This window comes from Synchiropus splendidus, chromosome 11 (genome assembly GCF_027744825.2).
Source record: "Synchiropus splendidus isolate RoL2022-P1 chromosome 11, RoL_Sspl_1.0, whole genome shotgun sequence".
Lineage (NCBI taxonomy): Eukaryota > Metazoa > Chordata > Actinopteri > Syngnathiformes > Callionymidae > Synchiropus > Synchiropus splendidus.
The window spans coordinates 891,905-906,768 of NC_071344.1; the positions used below are offsets into that span (position 1 = coordinate 891,905).

The 14,864-nt window shown below is 45.6% G+C and overlaps 1 protein-coding gene across 3 annotated transcripts in view; it reads right to left on the minus strand.

Annotated features, from left to right (window-relative positions):
* The window catches only part of tenm1 (teneurin transmembrane protein 1), a 229,552-nt gene that overhangs the window by 83,326 nt on the left and 131,362 nt on the right, over positions 1–14,864 (minus strand). For all 3 annotated transcript variants that reach the window (XM_053879956.1, XM_053879955.1, XM_053879954.1), the window contains 4 exons: positions 9,033–9,134; positions 5,557–5,751; positions 3,919–4,119; positions 193–378 (listed from right to left, as the gene is read on the minus strand). In XM_053879956.1, the coding sequence (XP_053735931.1) occupies positions 193–378; positions 3,919–4,119; positions 5,557–5,751; positions 9,033–9,134 (684 nt within the window). The remainder of the gene's footprint in view (positions 1–192; positions 379–3,918; positions 4,120–5,556; positions 5,752–9,032; positions 9,135–14,864) is intronic.

A 14,864-nucleotide genomic window follows, 5' to 3' on the forward strand; every position in this document is an offset into this window, starting at 1 on the left:
ACATGTGTGATATATTTAAACAACTTTCATAGCAGTTAAAACGGGAAATAATCCAGGTGTATTTAATGCAGGTATATTTGATTCAGGTTATTTAATCCCGGTTGACGCAGTCAAACACCATATATTTTGTAAAGATCCACACTCCCGTATGGAGTTTCCGCAGCGAGACAGAAGTGGTGCGCTCCAGCTCACCGATGTTGCAGTGCTCGCCCTCCCAGCCTGGTTGGCAGATGCAGGTCCCGTCATGGCACTGGCCGTGCTCCTCGCAGCGAGGATGACACGCTCTCTGGTCGCACGCAGCACCGGTCCAGCCCTCCTCACACTGGCACTGGCCCTCCGAACACACGCCGTGGCTGCCACATGGCACCGGGCACAGCTCTGCGCAGCACGAAGAGTGAGACGGGAAAAAAGAAGACGCTGGTGAGACACCAAAAGGAAGACAGATGGAGACTTTAGCAGCGGAGTAAGTGATCAGAGCCACCTGGGAATGGTGTGAGAAGAGGGGAAAACAACCCGCAGATTTGGGGTGAGCCATTAGAGAAACGGGGAAGTGGGAAGATAAAGAGGATAAGCAGAGTACACAATCTTCCCACCTCTAATAGCCAGGTCCCTGAAGGAGCGCGCCAGGGAAGCGCTTGGCAATAACAGCCAAACCATTTAGATTTGCGCTGCATATTTAAACCACACACAATCCAATTTAGACCCCAATATTCCAGCACTTTCTCACATTCTAATCAGGTGGGGTGAATGTGTTAACTCCCTCCGCTGCCATTGCTCCTGGTACACAGCAAAAGCAAACACCCGAGCCGGTCTGAGGTCCCACAATGGAACAGATGATACCATAAAATACAGACGTCCACATGTTCTGCAAAAGTCATTTACCCTCCCGAGTTCGTCTGTCACCTTCATGTTGCACTAACCTTTACTCTTCAGCACAAGGTTGATCACTTATTTCTTTTCTCTATAGTCCACTATTTATTCTTATTGGTATCCAGGGTTTCTACGATCGCTCTGGCCCTGGGTAGCTGGGACAGACCGCAGGCACCAGCTGGAAGAGTTGGGGAATACAATTGTGAGTACCTGAAACGTTAAATATATTTCTGAATCTTATCCTTGTCATTTAAATTGCCACATTATTTTACATTTCAACCTGCTATTTATCATCTTTTCTTTTTTTAAATGATGTTTCATCCAGGTTTATTTAACACTGGTTTTCAATTCTGCTTTATTTGATCCAGGTTTGTTTCACCCTGCTTTATTGAATTCAGGATGAGCTGAAAAAATGAGCTGAAAAGTAATAACTGTTGCCAACTCGTGTGATGTGTTTCTCTTTAATAGTAATTATCAACATTAATGAGGAAGGATGTTTAATCCAAGATAGTCTGATGCAGGTTTATTTCATCCTGCTTTATTGAATTCAGGTTTGTTTAAAAATGAGCTGAAAGGTAAAAACATTTGCCAACAAGACGTTCAGTTCAGTTCTCTCCCAAATGAAAAAGGGATGAGGTGTTGGTGGTTTGTTTAACTGATGGTCGAGCACTGGCCTGCTTTGACAGGCTAACACATGCTAATGCTAGCACGCGCGGCTGACCTCCACAGGTGACTTCCATGGCTGAGACATTTGGAGCACATAAAGCGCTTTACAAAGCAGGATGAAGAGAAGCGTTGCGAACATCAGCTGTGCGTTTCACTTGCTTCCTGAGACAAACCACGTCTCCTTCGTTCTGTCTCTCTCCGGGGAGGCAAATCCTCCCTCATCAGAAAAGTGCTGGAGGCACCCAAACAATACTTCGATGGAAACGTACATGGCACGGAGCGGGTGCAAGCAAAGGGATTCCAGCTGGAGAGTTTTCCACTCTCCATTAGAATGACATGAGCTTATGTCTGCCTCAACAAGACCAGGAAGCGCTTGAAAGGTGGAGAGGAGCGGCTCATTCCTTCGTCATTGAACCACACTTATGATCATGCTCTCCATCGATGGGTTCACGCTCGCGCACACCTGAGAGCAGCAGCCACGAGTCATCCCACCGCGCAGCCAATCTCTCCCGAACACAGTCTGTGGGACAGACAGTCGCCAGGCGAATGGTGGACGCGAGTCGGGGCTGCCATTCACAGTTATTACATACATTATCATCGCTAACTCAGATGAGGATGTGAGATGATGAAGAATGGACCTGTCTTTTTCTTCATCTTCACTCGTTCGCACACAGGACTTTTTTCCTTAGGCATTTATTCTAATAGCCTTTTATGAACCTAATACGAACCGTAGTTTATGTATTTTATGCAGATATTTTGTTTCACATAATAAATACATACATTTTATTTTATAGATTTAATCTTTCACCATTTTGCTTTTTTATAAATATATATATATTTTCTTTTTCCATTATCCCCATTATTTTCCCAATTAGTATCTATCTATCATCTATCATCCATCTATCTATCATCTATCTATCATCTATCTATCTATCCATCTATCTATCTATCATCCATCTATCTATCATCTATCTATCATCTATCTATCTATCCATCTATCTATCATCTATCTATCTATCTATCTATCTATCATCTATCTATCTATCTATCTATCTATCTATCTATCTATCTATCTATCTATCTATCTATCTATCTATCCATCTATCTATCATCTATCTATCTATCTATCTATCTATCTATCATCTATCTATCTATCTATCTATCTATCTATCTATCTATCATCTATCTATCATCTATCTATCTATCTATCTATCTATCATCTATCTATCTATCTATCTATCTATCTATCTATCTATCTATCTATCTATCTATCTATCTATCTATCTATCTATCTATCTATCTATCTATCTATCTATCTATCTATCTATCATCTGTCTATCTATCTATCATCTATCTATCATCTATCTATCTATCTATCTATCTATCTATCTATCATCTATCTATCCATCTATCCATCTATCCATCTATCTATCATCCATCTATCTATCATCTATCTATCCATCTATCTATCTATCTATCTATCTATCTATCATCTATATATAATATAATATAATATAATATAATATAATATAATATAATATTATATAATGTAATGTAATCTATCTATCTATCTATAGATAGATAGATAGATTATTATATTATATTATATTATATTATATTATATTATATTATATTATATTATATTATATTATATATTCACACAAATATGTAAATGTTATCACTGAGGATTATTCATCTTCTGCAGTGGAGGTCCAGGCAGGTGATTTTGAACATCATTTTCCTGACACCCATCAGGAGCATTTGTTTGATTCCGTATGGACATCAGCTTCAGGTTCCTGAAATAGCCAACTCTTTTGTAGTCTGGTAGAGACAAGAGCTGAGAGGAGATAAAAGGAGGAAATCTCTTGCAAGTGGATTGAAAGCGCATGATGTAATGCGTTACAAACAGGTATGTAACATCCATCAGTGGAGCTTTTAAACGTCAAGTCAATGTTCTTTACAGTTGGAACCTCTCAAAGGCCTGGCAGCCAAATGAGAATGGAGATGTTTTTTTCTTTTCTTTTTTTCACTCTGCACACACACACACACACACACACACACACGCCCCCTCTAGCCTACATTTTTCCTCATTTAGCTGAAGGGTATGAGTGAGTGTGTGTGTGTGTGTGTGTGTGAGAGAGAGAGAGAGAGAGAGCGGCGGTACAGTCGTGTGCTACAGTAATCTGGAGAGTGCTGCTGCCGGAGAATCAAATGAGGGAAAATCTCATTGAGGATGAAGACACACGTTCACACACTGTTTGACTCTGGTGTCTGCCACGACAGAGGAGAGGGCTATCTGGCAGGGAGCGGCGTGCTACCAGGCAGTCTTGTGACGTGCAGCCGCACTTCTCTCACGTTGCACCGGTCATCCTCGGCTCTTACCCGTGTAGCAGTCGGGTCCGGTCCAGTTGGGCTGGCAGGCGCAGGTGTCTGACTCGGGCAGGTAGGTGCCGTGTCCTGAACACTGCTCCTGACAGGCCGGCAGCGGGTCGTCACAGCTCACTCCCGCCCACCCGGCGGAGCACACGCACTCGCCGCGCACGCACACGCCGTGCCCGCCGCACTGGGGGTCCACGCAGTCCACTGCAGGGGAGCGAGTCAGAGGTGAGCCTCATTAGAAGCAGCGGCCCAGCGAGTATGAAAGCAGTGTTCTTTGCATCCCATCCAGGAGTTAACTGCCCTCGCCACAATCCCTGTATCTGTTCCACAACATTACACTTCATAGGACACTTAGAACTCCGCTTTGATAAGGGGTGATTCAGTGTGTGTGTGTGTGTGTGTGTGTGTGTGTAATTACAGCCGGAGAGGCCGAGCCAAAGCTCAGCTCAGCTCAGCTCAGCGCCGCCACTCAAGGTCAAACACCTGATGTGGTCTCTTCAGACCGGGATCAACAACAGCACGCCGGCCTGCACGGCAGCTGCGGCGGCAGCGGCTCATGACGGAGAGAAACATCACAATAAATAAGCGCGGCTGTGTTTGTTCTGGCTAATTTATTGGCTGGTGTTACAGCCAAGACGACTGAAGGATGTGGAGAGGAGACGGCCAGCTGCTGCTGCTGCTGCTGTTAAGAGGACGCACTCCTGTCGGGTTGATGGGCAGGACGTTTGAGGACAACATTGGCTGTCCTGTGGTCAGGCAGGAGGGGACGCCAAGTTTCAGCAGATAAACACAAACAATAAAATATCAACCATCAACAGTTCATTTTTTAAAGATGTTTTCACCAATGTCCCAAAGCTTACTTTTGACTTTTTACTGAGCAAGTTTTGATAAACAATAAATGTACTTGTGCAAATAAATATACTTTTGAGTCACCCTTATTTTTCATTATTATTATCATTCAGTTCTTTTTTTTTTTTAAATCATCCATGCAGGCGGAAATATGATTTCTGTTATTTCCATTAATATTCAAATTCATATTGTTCTTGAATTGGTTTTCATTGTGTTTTGTTTTTGCACCTTCATGATGGAGATTTTTAAAATTTATTATGTTTTGCCATTTTTTTTTTCTAAGGTAGTATTTTATGATAAATATTGATATTATCTTGCATAAACAGAGGCTTGAAGCGTGGAAGAGAAATGAGAACATGAAAACAGTTTGCCTTGAAAACACTTGCAATTATTGTCATTTTTAAACATTTATATTCATTTCTATGTTGTTAGACTTTGCAGACAAATAATATTAACAATAATAATCTTGAATAAAATTAAAAGAATGATTATTTAATGTATTTATTTGAGGTAGTTTGGTCCAAGGTCCACATGGAGAGAGTGCACTCCGGCTAGGAAATATGGTGTGGTCGCTCAGGGCTGAATCACTGGCCAGGGAAAGGGATAATTCATGGAATATGGGGCCTCATATTCAACAAGCGCTGTCTCGGAACTCGACAAAACAGACCTTGAATTTAAATAGTCGATCCTCGACTGCGAACTGTGCGACAGAGTACAAGCCCACAAGAGTGCTCTGTTGACGTGACTGATAGAAAACCTGTGGTGGCCGAGGCCCGTCGTGTGTGACATTACCTTGCTCACAGTTGACCCCCTTGTAGGCTGGAGTGCATATGCAGATCCCCTGGATGCAGGTTCCGTGGTTGGAGCAGGTGGGGTCGATGCATTGACCTTCCTCTACATTGCACTCTGCCCCCTTCCATCCCGCCAGGCACACGCACCTGCCCTTCTCGTACACGCCGTTACCGCTGCACAGCACCGGGCAGGAATCTGCGACACACGTGGAAACCACATCCTCAGTACGACACACAGCCCGCGCTGCAGTATATTAGCTGCGAGACCGCAGTAACCCACTGTGAGTGGGGCTACGCTCTCTTATCTCAGCTTGTGCGCGGATTCAGCAAATCCTCCAACAGCCTCTGTCTCACTCTCCTTCCATCACACGCACACACACACACACATACAAATTCACACACACATATATATATATACACACACACACACACTGGAGCTTATCCCTCACGCTGTTTCAATTTACTCAAGCACCACCTGAGCCCGGCGAGTGCCGCAGCCCAGGACTGGCAGAAAATCCACCCCCCGCCCCACGTCCCCTCCGAGCAGGCCGTGAAAACAATCGTGAAAACCAAAGATTAGGAAGGAGAGCGTTGGGGCTTTAGCGAACGAGAGCGAACTATCATGGCGCAGAGATGGGAGCCGTGTAGCTAATGACAGTTGGCCTAGGCGGAGAGACCGTCTCCGTCTGACGGGAGTGGGAATCCACCCGCACACAATCCACCCCCACACTGAGGCCAGAAGCCTCACGGCAGCTCAAGACTTCAAATGAGTGAGCACCTTTCTTCTGCAGCTCCTGTGGAAGGATGGACCGGCCCCATCCCTAATGAAACCCAACGCGCTGTTTCCCCGCGGCGCTAAATTTGTGCTTTCGGAACGCTTGCCAAAACTCGGCAACTTTTCCAGCAAAAAAAAGCCATGACAACGCAAGTGAACGAGCCAAGATGAGAGGCAGGCCATGAATAATTGATGAGCGTAAATAAATCATGGGACGTTGATATCAAATCACCTGTTCCCACAGACGAGATAACAGGCAGCGATGGGGGGGGGGGACAGTGACGTAAAAAGAATCCAAGAAATACTTGATTTGCCATTTCATGATTCAAACAAATGGCTTCTCAGCTACACTCTTTTCAAGCACCTGTTTACATCTCAAACAGGTGCTAACGCCTACGACGCGCTCGACAGCCGAGGTAATTCTCACACCAACTTTTCTTTGTAAATATCTTCCAGATGGAAGCCAGGAAAAATAAAGTGAAGACAAAGCCATGCCAGTTAAGAAACAAGCGACGGGAAGTGTGTTGATGAGAAAACAAGAGGAAACAAATCTGGTCAAACACAACGTGTTGTCAACAACCGCTCTGACAAAAAGCCTAATGTGTGAATGGCACATTATTTTAGTCAAGGGAGGTGAAGAGGGGAGTGCAGGCAGGGTGGACCAGGTGGAGACAGGTGACAGTGATGATGTATGCTTCAGAGTCTCCATCTAAAAAGGCAGGAAGAAGCGATAGAAGCGTCAGCGATGAAGAGATTGGGAGAGAAGACGAGATCGGAAATGAACATTTCACAGCTGATGTGGAGAGCTACTGATAGAATGGCACACCACCATTCACGAACTTTAAGAATGGAAATAGCATGAAGAAGTCGTCTCGTGAACACAAGCTTGCCACACACGGGCTCCTCAAGGAACCTTTTCCTGAGACGTGGGACTCTTTACTGAGTGGGAGGGTGATGTGTGGAGCCCTAATTACACTCTGGAGTTGTCCTGAAACACAACCAAAGTTGGCATGAGACCAGTTTTCACTAGTCACTCCGGTATTTGTGTATGAAGAGAAAGTACCAAGTTCAGTTCACACCTCGCAGCGCAATGAGTAGGTGGAGTTTACATTATTCAGACATTCAGACATTCCCTCAAAAAGAGGCGGTCTCTCCAGCGGCTGGGACTGTGCTGGAACTGTGCTGGAGGTCGGCTGAGACTGTGCTGGGACTGTGCTGGGACTGTGCTGGAACTGTGCTGGGACTGTGCTGTGACTGTGCTGGGACTGTGCTGGAACTGTGCTGGGACTGTGCTGGAACTGTGCTGGAAGTTGGCTGGGACTGTGCTATGACTGTGCTGGAGGTCGGCTGGGACTGTGCTGGAACTGTGCTGGAAGTCAGCTGGGACTGTGCTGGAACTGTGCTGGAACTGTGCTGGGACTGTGCTGGAACTGTGCTGGGACTGTGCTGGAACTGTGCTGGGACTGTGCTGGAACTGTGCTGGAACTGTGCTGGAAGTCAGCTGGGACTGTGCTGTGACTGTGCTGGAGGTCGGCTGGGACTGTGCTGGAACTGTGCTGGAGGTCGGCTGAGACTGTGCTGGGACTGTGCTGGGACTGTGCTGGAACTGTGCTGGGACTGTGCTGTGACTGTGCTGGGACTGTGCTGGAACTGTGCTGGAAGTTGGCTGGGACTGTGCTATGACTGTGCTGGAGGTCGGCTGGGACTGTGCTGGAACTGTGCTGGAAGTCAGCTGGGACTGTGCTGGAACTGTGCTGGAACTGTGCTGGGACTGTGCTGGAACTGTGCTGGGACTGTGCTGGAACTGTGCTGGAACTGTGCTGGAAGTCAGCTGGGACTGTGCTGTGACTGTGCTGGAGGTCGGCTGGGACTGTGCTGGAACTGTGCTGGAACTGTGCTGGGACTGTGCTGGAACTGTGCTGGGACTGTGCTGGAACTGTGCTGGAACTGTGCTGGAAGTCAGCTGGGACTGTGCTGTGACTGTGCTGGAGGTCGGCTGGGACTGTGCTGGAACTGTGCTGGAACTGTGCTGGGACTGTGCTGGAACTGTGCTGGGACTGTGCTGGAACTGTGCTGGAACTGTGCTGGAAGTCAGCTGGGACTGTGCTGTGACTGTGCTGGAGGTCGGCTGGGACTGTGCTGGAACTGTGCTGGAACTGTGCTGGGACTGTGCTGGAACTGTGCTGGAACTGTGCTGGAACTGTGCTGGGACTGTGCTGGAACTGTGCTGGAAGTCGGCTGGGACAGTGCTAGAACTGTGCTGGAACTGTGCTGGGAGGGGAACAAATAAACCATCTCTCTATGAAGAGAGATGGTTTATAATAATGTGCTAACTAGCAATAGAATACCCTTCCATGACATGAACTAACTCCTGAGCAGCCCTCAATAGCAAACTGTTTCAGCAAGCACAATGGATGCTCAGTAATTATTCCATTAAATTTAATAATCATTCCAAGGTTCAACGAGCACACAGCCATCGCTCTGAACACCCATTACTGGTGTCATTTCCTCTAGCGACTAAAAAAAAAAAAAAAAAAAGGGAAAAGTTTTCTTCAAAACAAGTCGAAAGACTGGCGGTCTTGCTACAGATGGCCTTGGGCGAGTGTCACAAGCAACATTCTGAGCGACCAAATAACACATTTGGTCTGTTCTGCTGACAAACAGGAAAATGGAAACCTCATCCATGAACATGAATTTCCTACCTTTGGCGCAGTCTGGACCCAGGAAGCCGGCGAAGCAGTGGCAGTGTCCGGCCACACACTCGCCGTTGCCGTTACAGTCGGTGGAGCAGCCGCCCATGGTTTCTGCAATAGACACGACACGTTGGAGGAACGGGGTTTTTGAAGCCGTTGCGTTGGCTGGCTATGGTTTGTGTTATTGAATGAGAGATCCGATAAGCAACGGATGACTCCCCAGACGGCCGGCCTGTATTAGATTAGTCTGATCCAGCTGCTATCACTCTCTGGGGAAGGGCCAAGCACTCACTTACACTCAGTAGCACTAAGCACATTACGCCACATTACAGGTTGGAAACACACTGCGCGCGCATTTACAAACATCAAAGTTTAATCAACAAACTGTTTACAAGAGCTCCGTTTGGAAGGAGATTGAGCATCATGAAATACGACTTTGTGGGTGCACAAGTGCTGAAGGCTGCTGCCGCCCTCGCAGCATGGCCACGGTCAGCGCTATCATCCTCAGTTACATCACATTCCCTCTAATGGCTGAAAGTATTTCACCCTATTACGCCGGACATTAATAAGCCGCCCTCAGTCCACCGCTCCACTTTTTCTCCCATTCATCCGTCCATCCTGTCATATCTTATTCGGCGGCCAGCCAGATAATGAGATCCAACGCTTTTATGCTTTGAGAGACTTCTATAAACTTGCCGAACCGTTAGCTTCAGTCCATACAGCAGAGTCTGGAGGGAGCAGGGTTTTATCTCGATACACCGTCCGAGCTGCAACACCAGGGCTGCGAGCCGGGGCGTATGAAACACTGATTTATTCTGAGCCATTAAAGCGCACGTGTGTTTTAAAGCTGTACGACTGAATTTAGAAATGAAACAATCAAACGTTTGGTGCAAATCAGGAGGAAATACTCTGCTACAATCTTGTAATCAGCGTCGCTGCTCGAAGGAAGGAAGATTCTAATCTGGAACAGTAACAAGTCACGGATGGAGAGATAAATTAGGAGAGAACAAACTTTTGAAAACATGCTGAGAGACAGGCTACAGTAACCTTTTCCTCCCTTCTAGGCTACAATCAAACAATATATGTGATGGGATCATAAAGTTAAGTCCATTAAAGGCATGACATATTTGGGCTGGGAAGTGTCCATGAAAGCTGCTTGGCATAGGACAGTCAACTCACTGGCTCCTGCACAAGCGATATCACACAAAAATAGCAATGTTCTTTCTTTCACTTTCACTTTTCTCTCGTCTTGCCTCCAGGACTTGTCGAGCTACTGTAAAGTTTGGAGTGGCATCAGTGGTTTGGTGGCGGCGGCGCGGTTGTGCTAAAGATGGTATCCTCTCGTTGCTGCCCTGTTTTACCTGTTTTTACCGGCATATTGTGCATGTATTTGTGTTTTGACCGACATCAGTCCAATCGCATCTGATCCGCGATGTTGACCAATGAATTATGGACTGAGTCACTGGCCTGAAGCTGGACCCATGTTTCTTGCGTGCGTTTGTGTTCTTGTTGTTGTTGGGACTGGTAGCTCTGGGGGGGGGTCACTTTTCTTGACGGTCCCCTCCTGCTGCTGCAAAGTTGGTGAATCTTTCACACCATCAGTTTTTTTTGTTTTCAAGATAGAATAAATACCATGGTATTACAGTTTTGTATAAACGCTGTTGACGTTAACAGAGTACATTGTTTGGTATGTATTGCCCCAAGGGTGTGTTGGGTATCTCGCCTCAGCTGGGAGTACTGCATCCAGCCATACAGAAGTACTGTTGACACATGTACTATAATGTGAATGAATGTACACAGATGGAAGACCCTGTTTTCATGATGCAAAAAGATGCAATTCGATTCAGATACGTGAATGTGGAGGCTTCAGTTCACCTCTGAAAGATTTTGGACTGGTGTTCATTTCTGAGAGCAGACATACAAAATAAGTTTACAAGATAAGACAATCTCTTAACATGCTAACACAGCAGCATATTTTCTTCTGAAGCCAGGAAAACCCCCCCCCCCCAACTTAAGTAGAGAGCGTACTCCTGTGTAGTAGGTGTCAGAGTCGATGCTCAGTTTAGGTCCCACAACAACAAGCCTCTCACATCACCCTTCATCAGCTCCTATAATCTGCTCTGACCCGAGCTCCACCACGATTCACACATCCATTCAAATCATCAGCCGCTGAAATCCATACATCCACTGCCCGCTGGACTCAGGAGTATTCCCCGACACCACATTCATCTGTCACAGCAATGCTGCAGGAGAGCAATAGCTTGGCAAAGTCAGCATGACATTTGAAATTACATATAAGCTGCATTTCATCGGGTGCCGCCGCCGTGCAGGTCTTCCAGCTGGAGCTGTCGAGTGAACAAAGCTGCTGCTTCTGTGGAACTGGAGCTCTAACCTAGATAGAGTAATTAAAATAAGAGTCAGGGACGTCATCCTTTATTTGACCCGCCGTCGTCCTGCCCCGCTCCTCCAAACCACAGTCCCGCGACTCGCCCAGTTCAGGGAGCGCGCATGACAAATCCCGGACGCGGCACGCGGACAGGCCGAGCACATGCCTGCACGGTTATTAAGCGCCACTCGCCTTGAGGCGCACGTGACACATGCTAATGAGACAGGCATCCTCCTCCCCGCCAGCGCTCCGCTACAGAAACCAAAGTCATTCTCACCTCCATCACCTGTCACACTCACTCTGATGGAGAGACAGAGTGGCAGTCATCTCTCCCCCACACAGTCACGGCCACTCAAACACCCCTCCACCTGTGTACTTTCCTCACTATTCCAGAGGAGGAAAAGACCTGGACGTGTTAGAAAAACTGCATCTGACAATGAGCAAAAACTCATCTGCAAGGTCAGTACGTTCTTGTTCATACAGAGGGGGCGCTCAGGGGGGCGCAGGCGCCCTCCATCTATCAGGCCACTGTCTCAACAATAAAACCAGCACCTGTGTGAAAGTGTGTGTGCGCGGTCATCCTTCTCTGGAAGGAACCGCTCATGCCATGAGTTATCACAGTTAAACCATATTATGAAGCGAGCGCTCGCCGCCCCGGCTTCTGATTGGTCAAATGATCCTTGCCATGCACTTTATGAGCCTGTATACGCTCAGCCATGCTTTATCATCCTCTGGCTTTATGGACAAAGAAATCAGCTCCTCAGCTAATGGCAATATCTGCGCATTAACCCCGCTATTATTCATGTATTAATGTATTTATGATGCCCTTTCTTTGGACGACCAATTTTCATGCTTAGCTTTCTTTACTCAGGGTCAGTGTCTGGAACCCACCAAAGGCTTGAGACTTCATTAAATACCGAGTGCTTTCAAAGGTAACTTCATGTTTCCGCCTACCTTATTATCCTCCACATATCTATATGCACATGCCTAATGTTCCCACAGAGTGACGGTGGAGGTGAGCTGAACTGTCACACCATCGCAGGGTCTTTGAGGTTTCAAGGGAGGAACAGAGAGTCATGCTAGCACCAGGACGGCGGACGTACAGACGGTGTCTGAGGCCCGAGGACTCATTTCCTGGCTCAGGATAAGGATGATGCCTTTGTGTGTTTCAAGGCTGCAATTTCTCAGTTTAACGCTTCTGTGAGCAAGAAACTCCTTATGAAACAAAGCCATTTGACAACGTGACGTTTGAGGGGATCGGACCATCACAGCGAGTATTAAAAATAAATACAATAAAGTAATGAAAAGTCAAATGTATGTCAACGTACAGGTGAAAAGCACAAAATACACGATTACCTGATGCACATAATCCCACATGTGTTTACTCATAATGAGCTCAAGGCTGTATCTGTATCAGTGGTGGGTTTGGAGTCAGAGAATAAGATATGTGACTCAGCTCGTACTGGACTAGAGATGATTCAGTGGCTTAGGAAAATATCCACACGCTCAAATATCGCAGTATTGTATCGCTATTTTTCCTGAAATATCATGATATTTCATTGCGTGAAATTGTCTTGATATTTTAATTCGGCTATATGAATATTTCATTCATAGATACTTGGATATGCTGCTGCTGTGTGACATGTGTTTAATACTAACATTTACATCTTTCCATAAACTGGAGTTATTGTTTGATTAAGGGAGCGATGCCTTCCTCTGTTGGCCTGAAACATTTGACTGAAAGTCTTGTTTTCATGCACATAATATTGTACTGCATGATCTGATTTTCCCCTTAACACGATGACTGTTTTACAGTGTATTGCTGAACTTACTGTGTCACAATATGCAGTATCACCACTCCTGTATCGAGATCTGTATGTATGCCAATTCAGAGCCCTAAAGATTATGAAGGTCATGTAATGGACATGTAATGTTTCGGTATATCCTGGTTTATGTTTTAATTGCTTGTTTTATTAAAAAAAATGTTTTGGCAACTGACGCTTCACCTGCTTGTATGTAGAAGAACAGCAGTCTACCACTCAAAAATACGAAACATTCTATCCAAATATTCAAAAGCAACCAATAGAATCTGTACCGTCACTGGGTTTCAAAGTAGTAATGCAAATCATACTTATAACAACCACAGTAATGAGGCTATGGTTGTTTGAAATAAATGTTCTTTCTGCAATCAAACAAACTTTGCTCATGTGTCATCAATTTCTAGATTATCTTGGTTCTGCCAAATGTTTTTTTTGTAATTCTTTGTTGTTATTTATGACTACTTTGCCCAGCGCCTTCTGTTTAGCCTGCATGCCTCCATGGTTTTTTTTCTTCCCTTCAGACTCTTGGTATTTTGCATTTTATTGCGCTCTGGTTCTGGATTTATTTGGAGTTATGGATTCCTTTGTGTTTTGGACTGAGATTCAGACGCTCATGAATAAACGTTCTTCTTTATTTCTACTGTGGCTCTTCTGTTCCTGACATCCTGACTTTGGCGTACTCAGATAAAGTTGCTTCAAGCTTCAAGTTTACTTTTAAACCAACAAATATACTGTATGTGCTGCGGAAAAATCTGCGCTAAAAACAATTAGCACAGAACCACAAACCTCAGAACTACTGAAATGCAGAGGCAGGTAAATGGAATTCAAGCATCCAAACAAGCAGGGTTTGAAACGTGCTTCCTTCACTCAAGCGCTCCTATTTTCTCTTCTCCTGCCATAGTCAGCTGTATTGATTTTAGTTTATGTACAATGGTCCTTTGCCATTCTCTTATTTATACGCTCAGTTTCTTTCTTGTATCCAGTTACTATTTGCCGCAGAAAAGCTCAATTTCCCGACAGAGATCATCTCATTTCTCCGTAAACCACCCCCCCAGCCCACTTCCCCCCAACAAAGCTCCAGCTCCCACCACAGCACTCGGAGTCTCTTATTAGACAGTTAGACAGTCTGCCTGTCTGAAAACAACGCAGCCTGTTTGTAGCCCTTGTTAGACGTGTAAATGAGCAGGGAGGTGACCTTTGACATCAACCCATAAATATTGCATCTCGAGCCGAGTTAATTCACAGAGTCGAACAATGGTCCATGAGTATCTGCTGCTGTTCTTGGCCCATCAGTGGTGGTTGTATCTGCTTCGACGACACAGGAAACATTGGGACTCAAATCCAAAATGGGGCACTGAATAATCGACAACCGCCTCCTTCGATGGGTGTTTATGTAAAAAAGCCCCAAACCACATGGCTTTTTCTCTTTGAAGCTGAGAACATTCTGAACTGCAAAATAAACACTAATAAACACCTCTTTTGGCGGATCCTGCGGGGCTCCATCGTGATGCTATCCAAACTAAAACCACATAATCATCTGCCGTGAACACCGACAGCTTGTAGCTTGTTTCGTATAATTGGCAATTCTCACTCAGATTAAAGGCGGCACATTGTTTCGCAACACAAACGTCACGA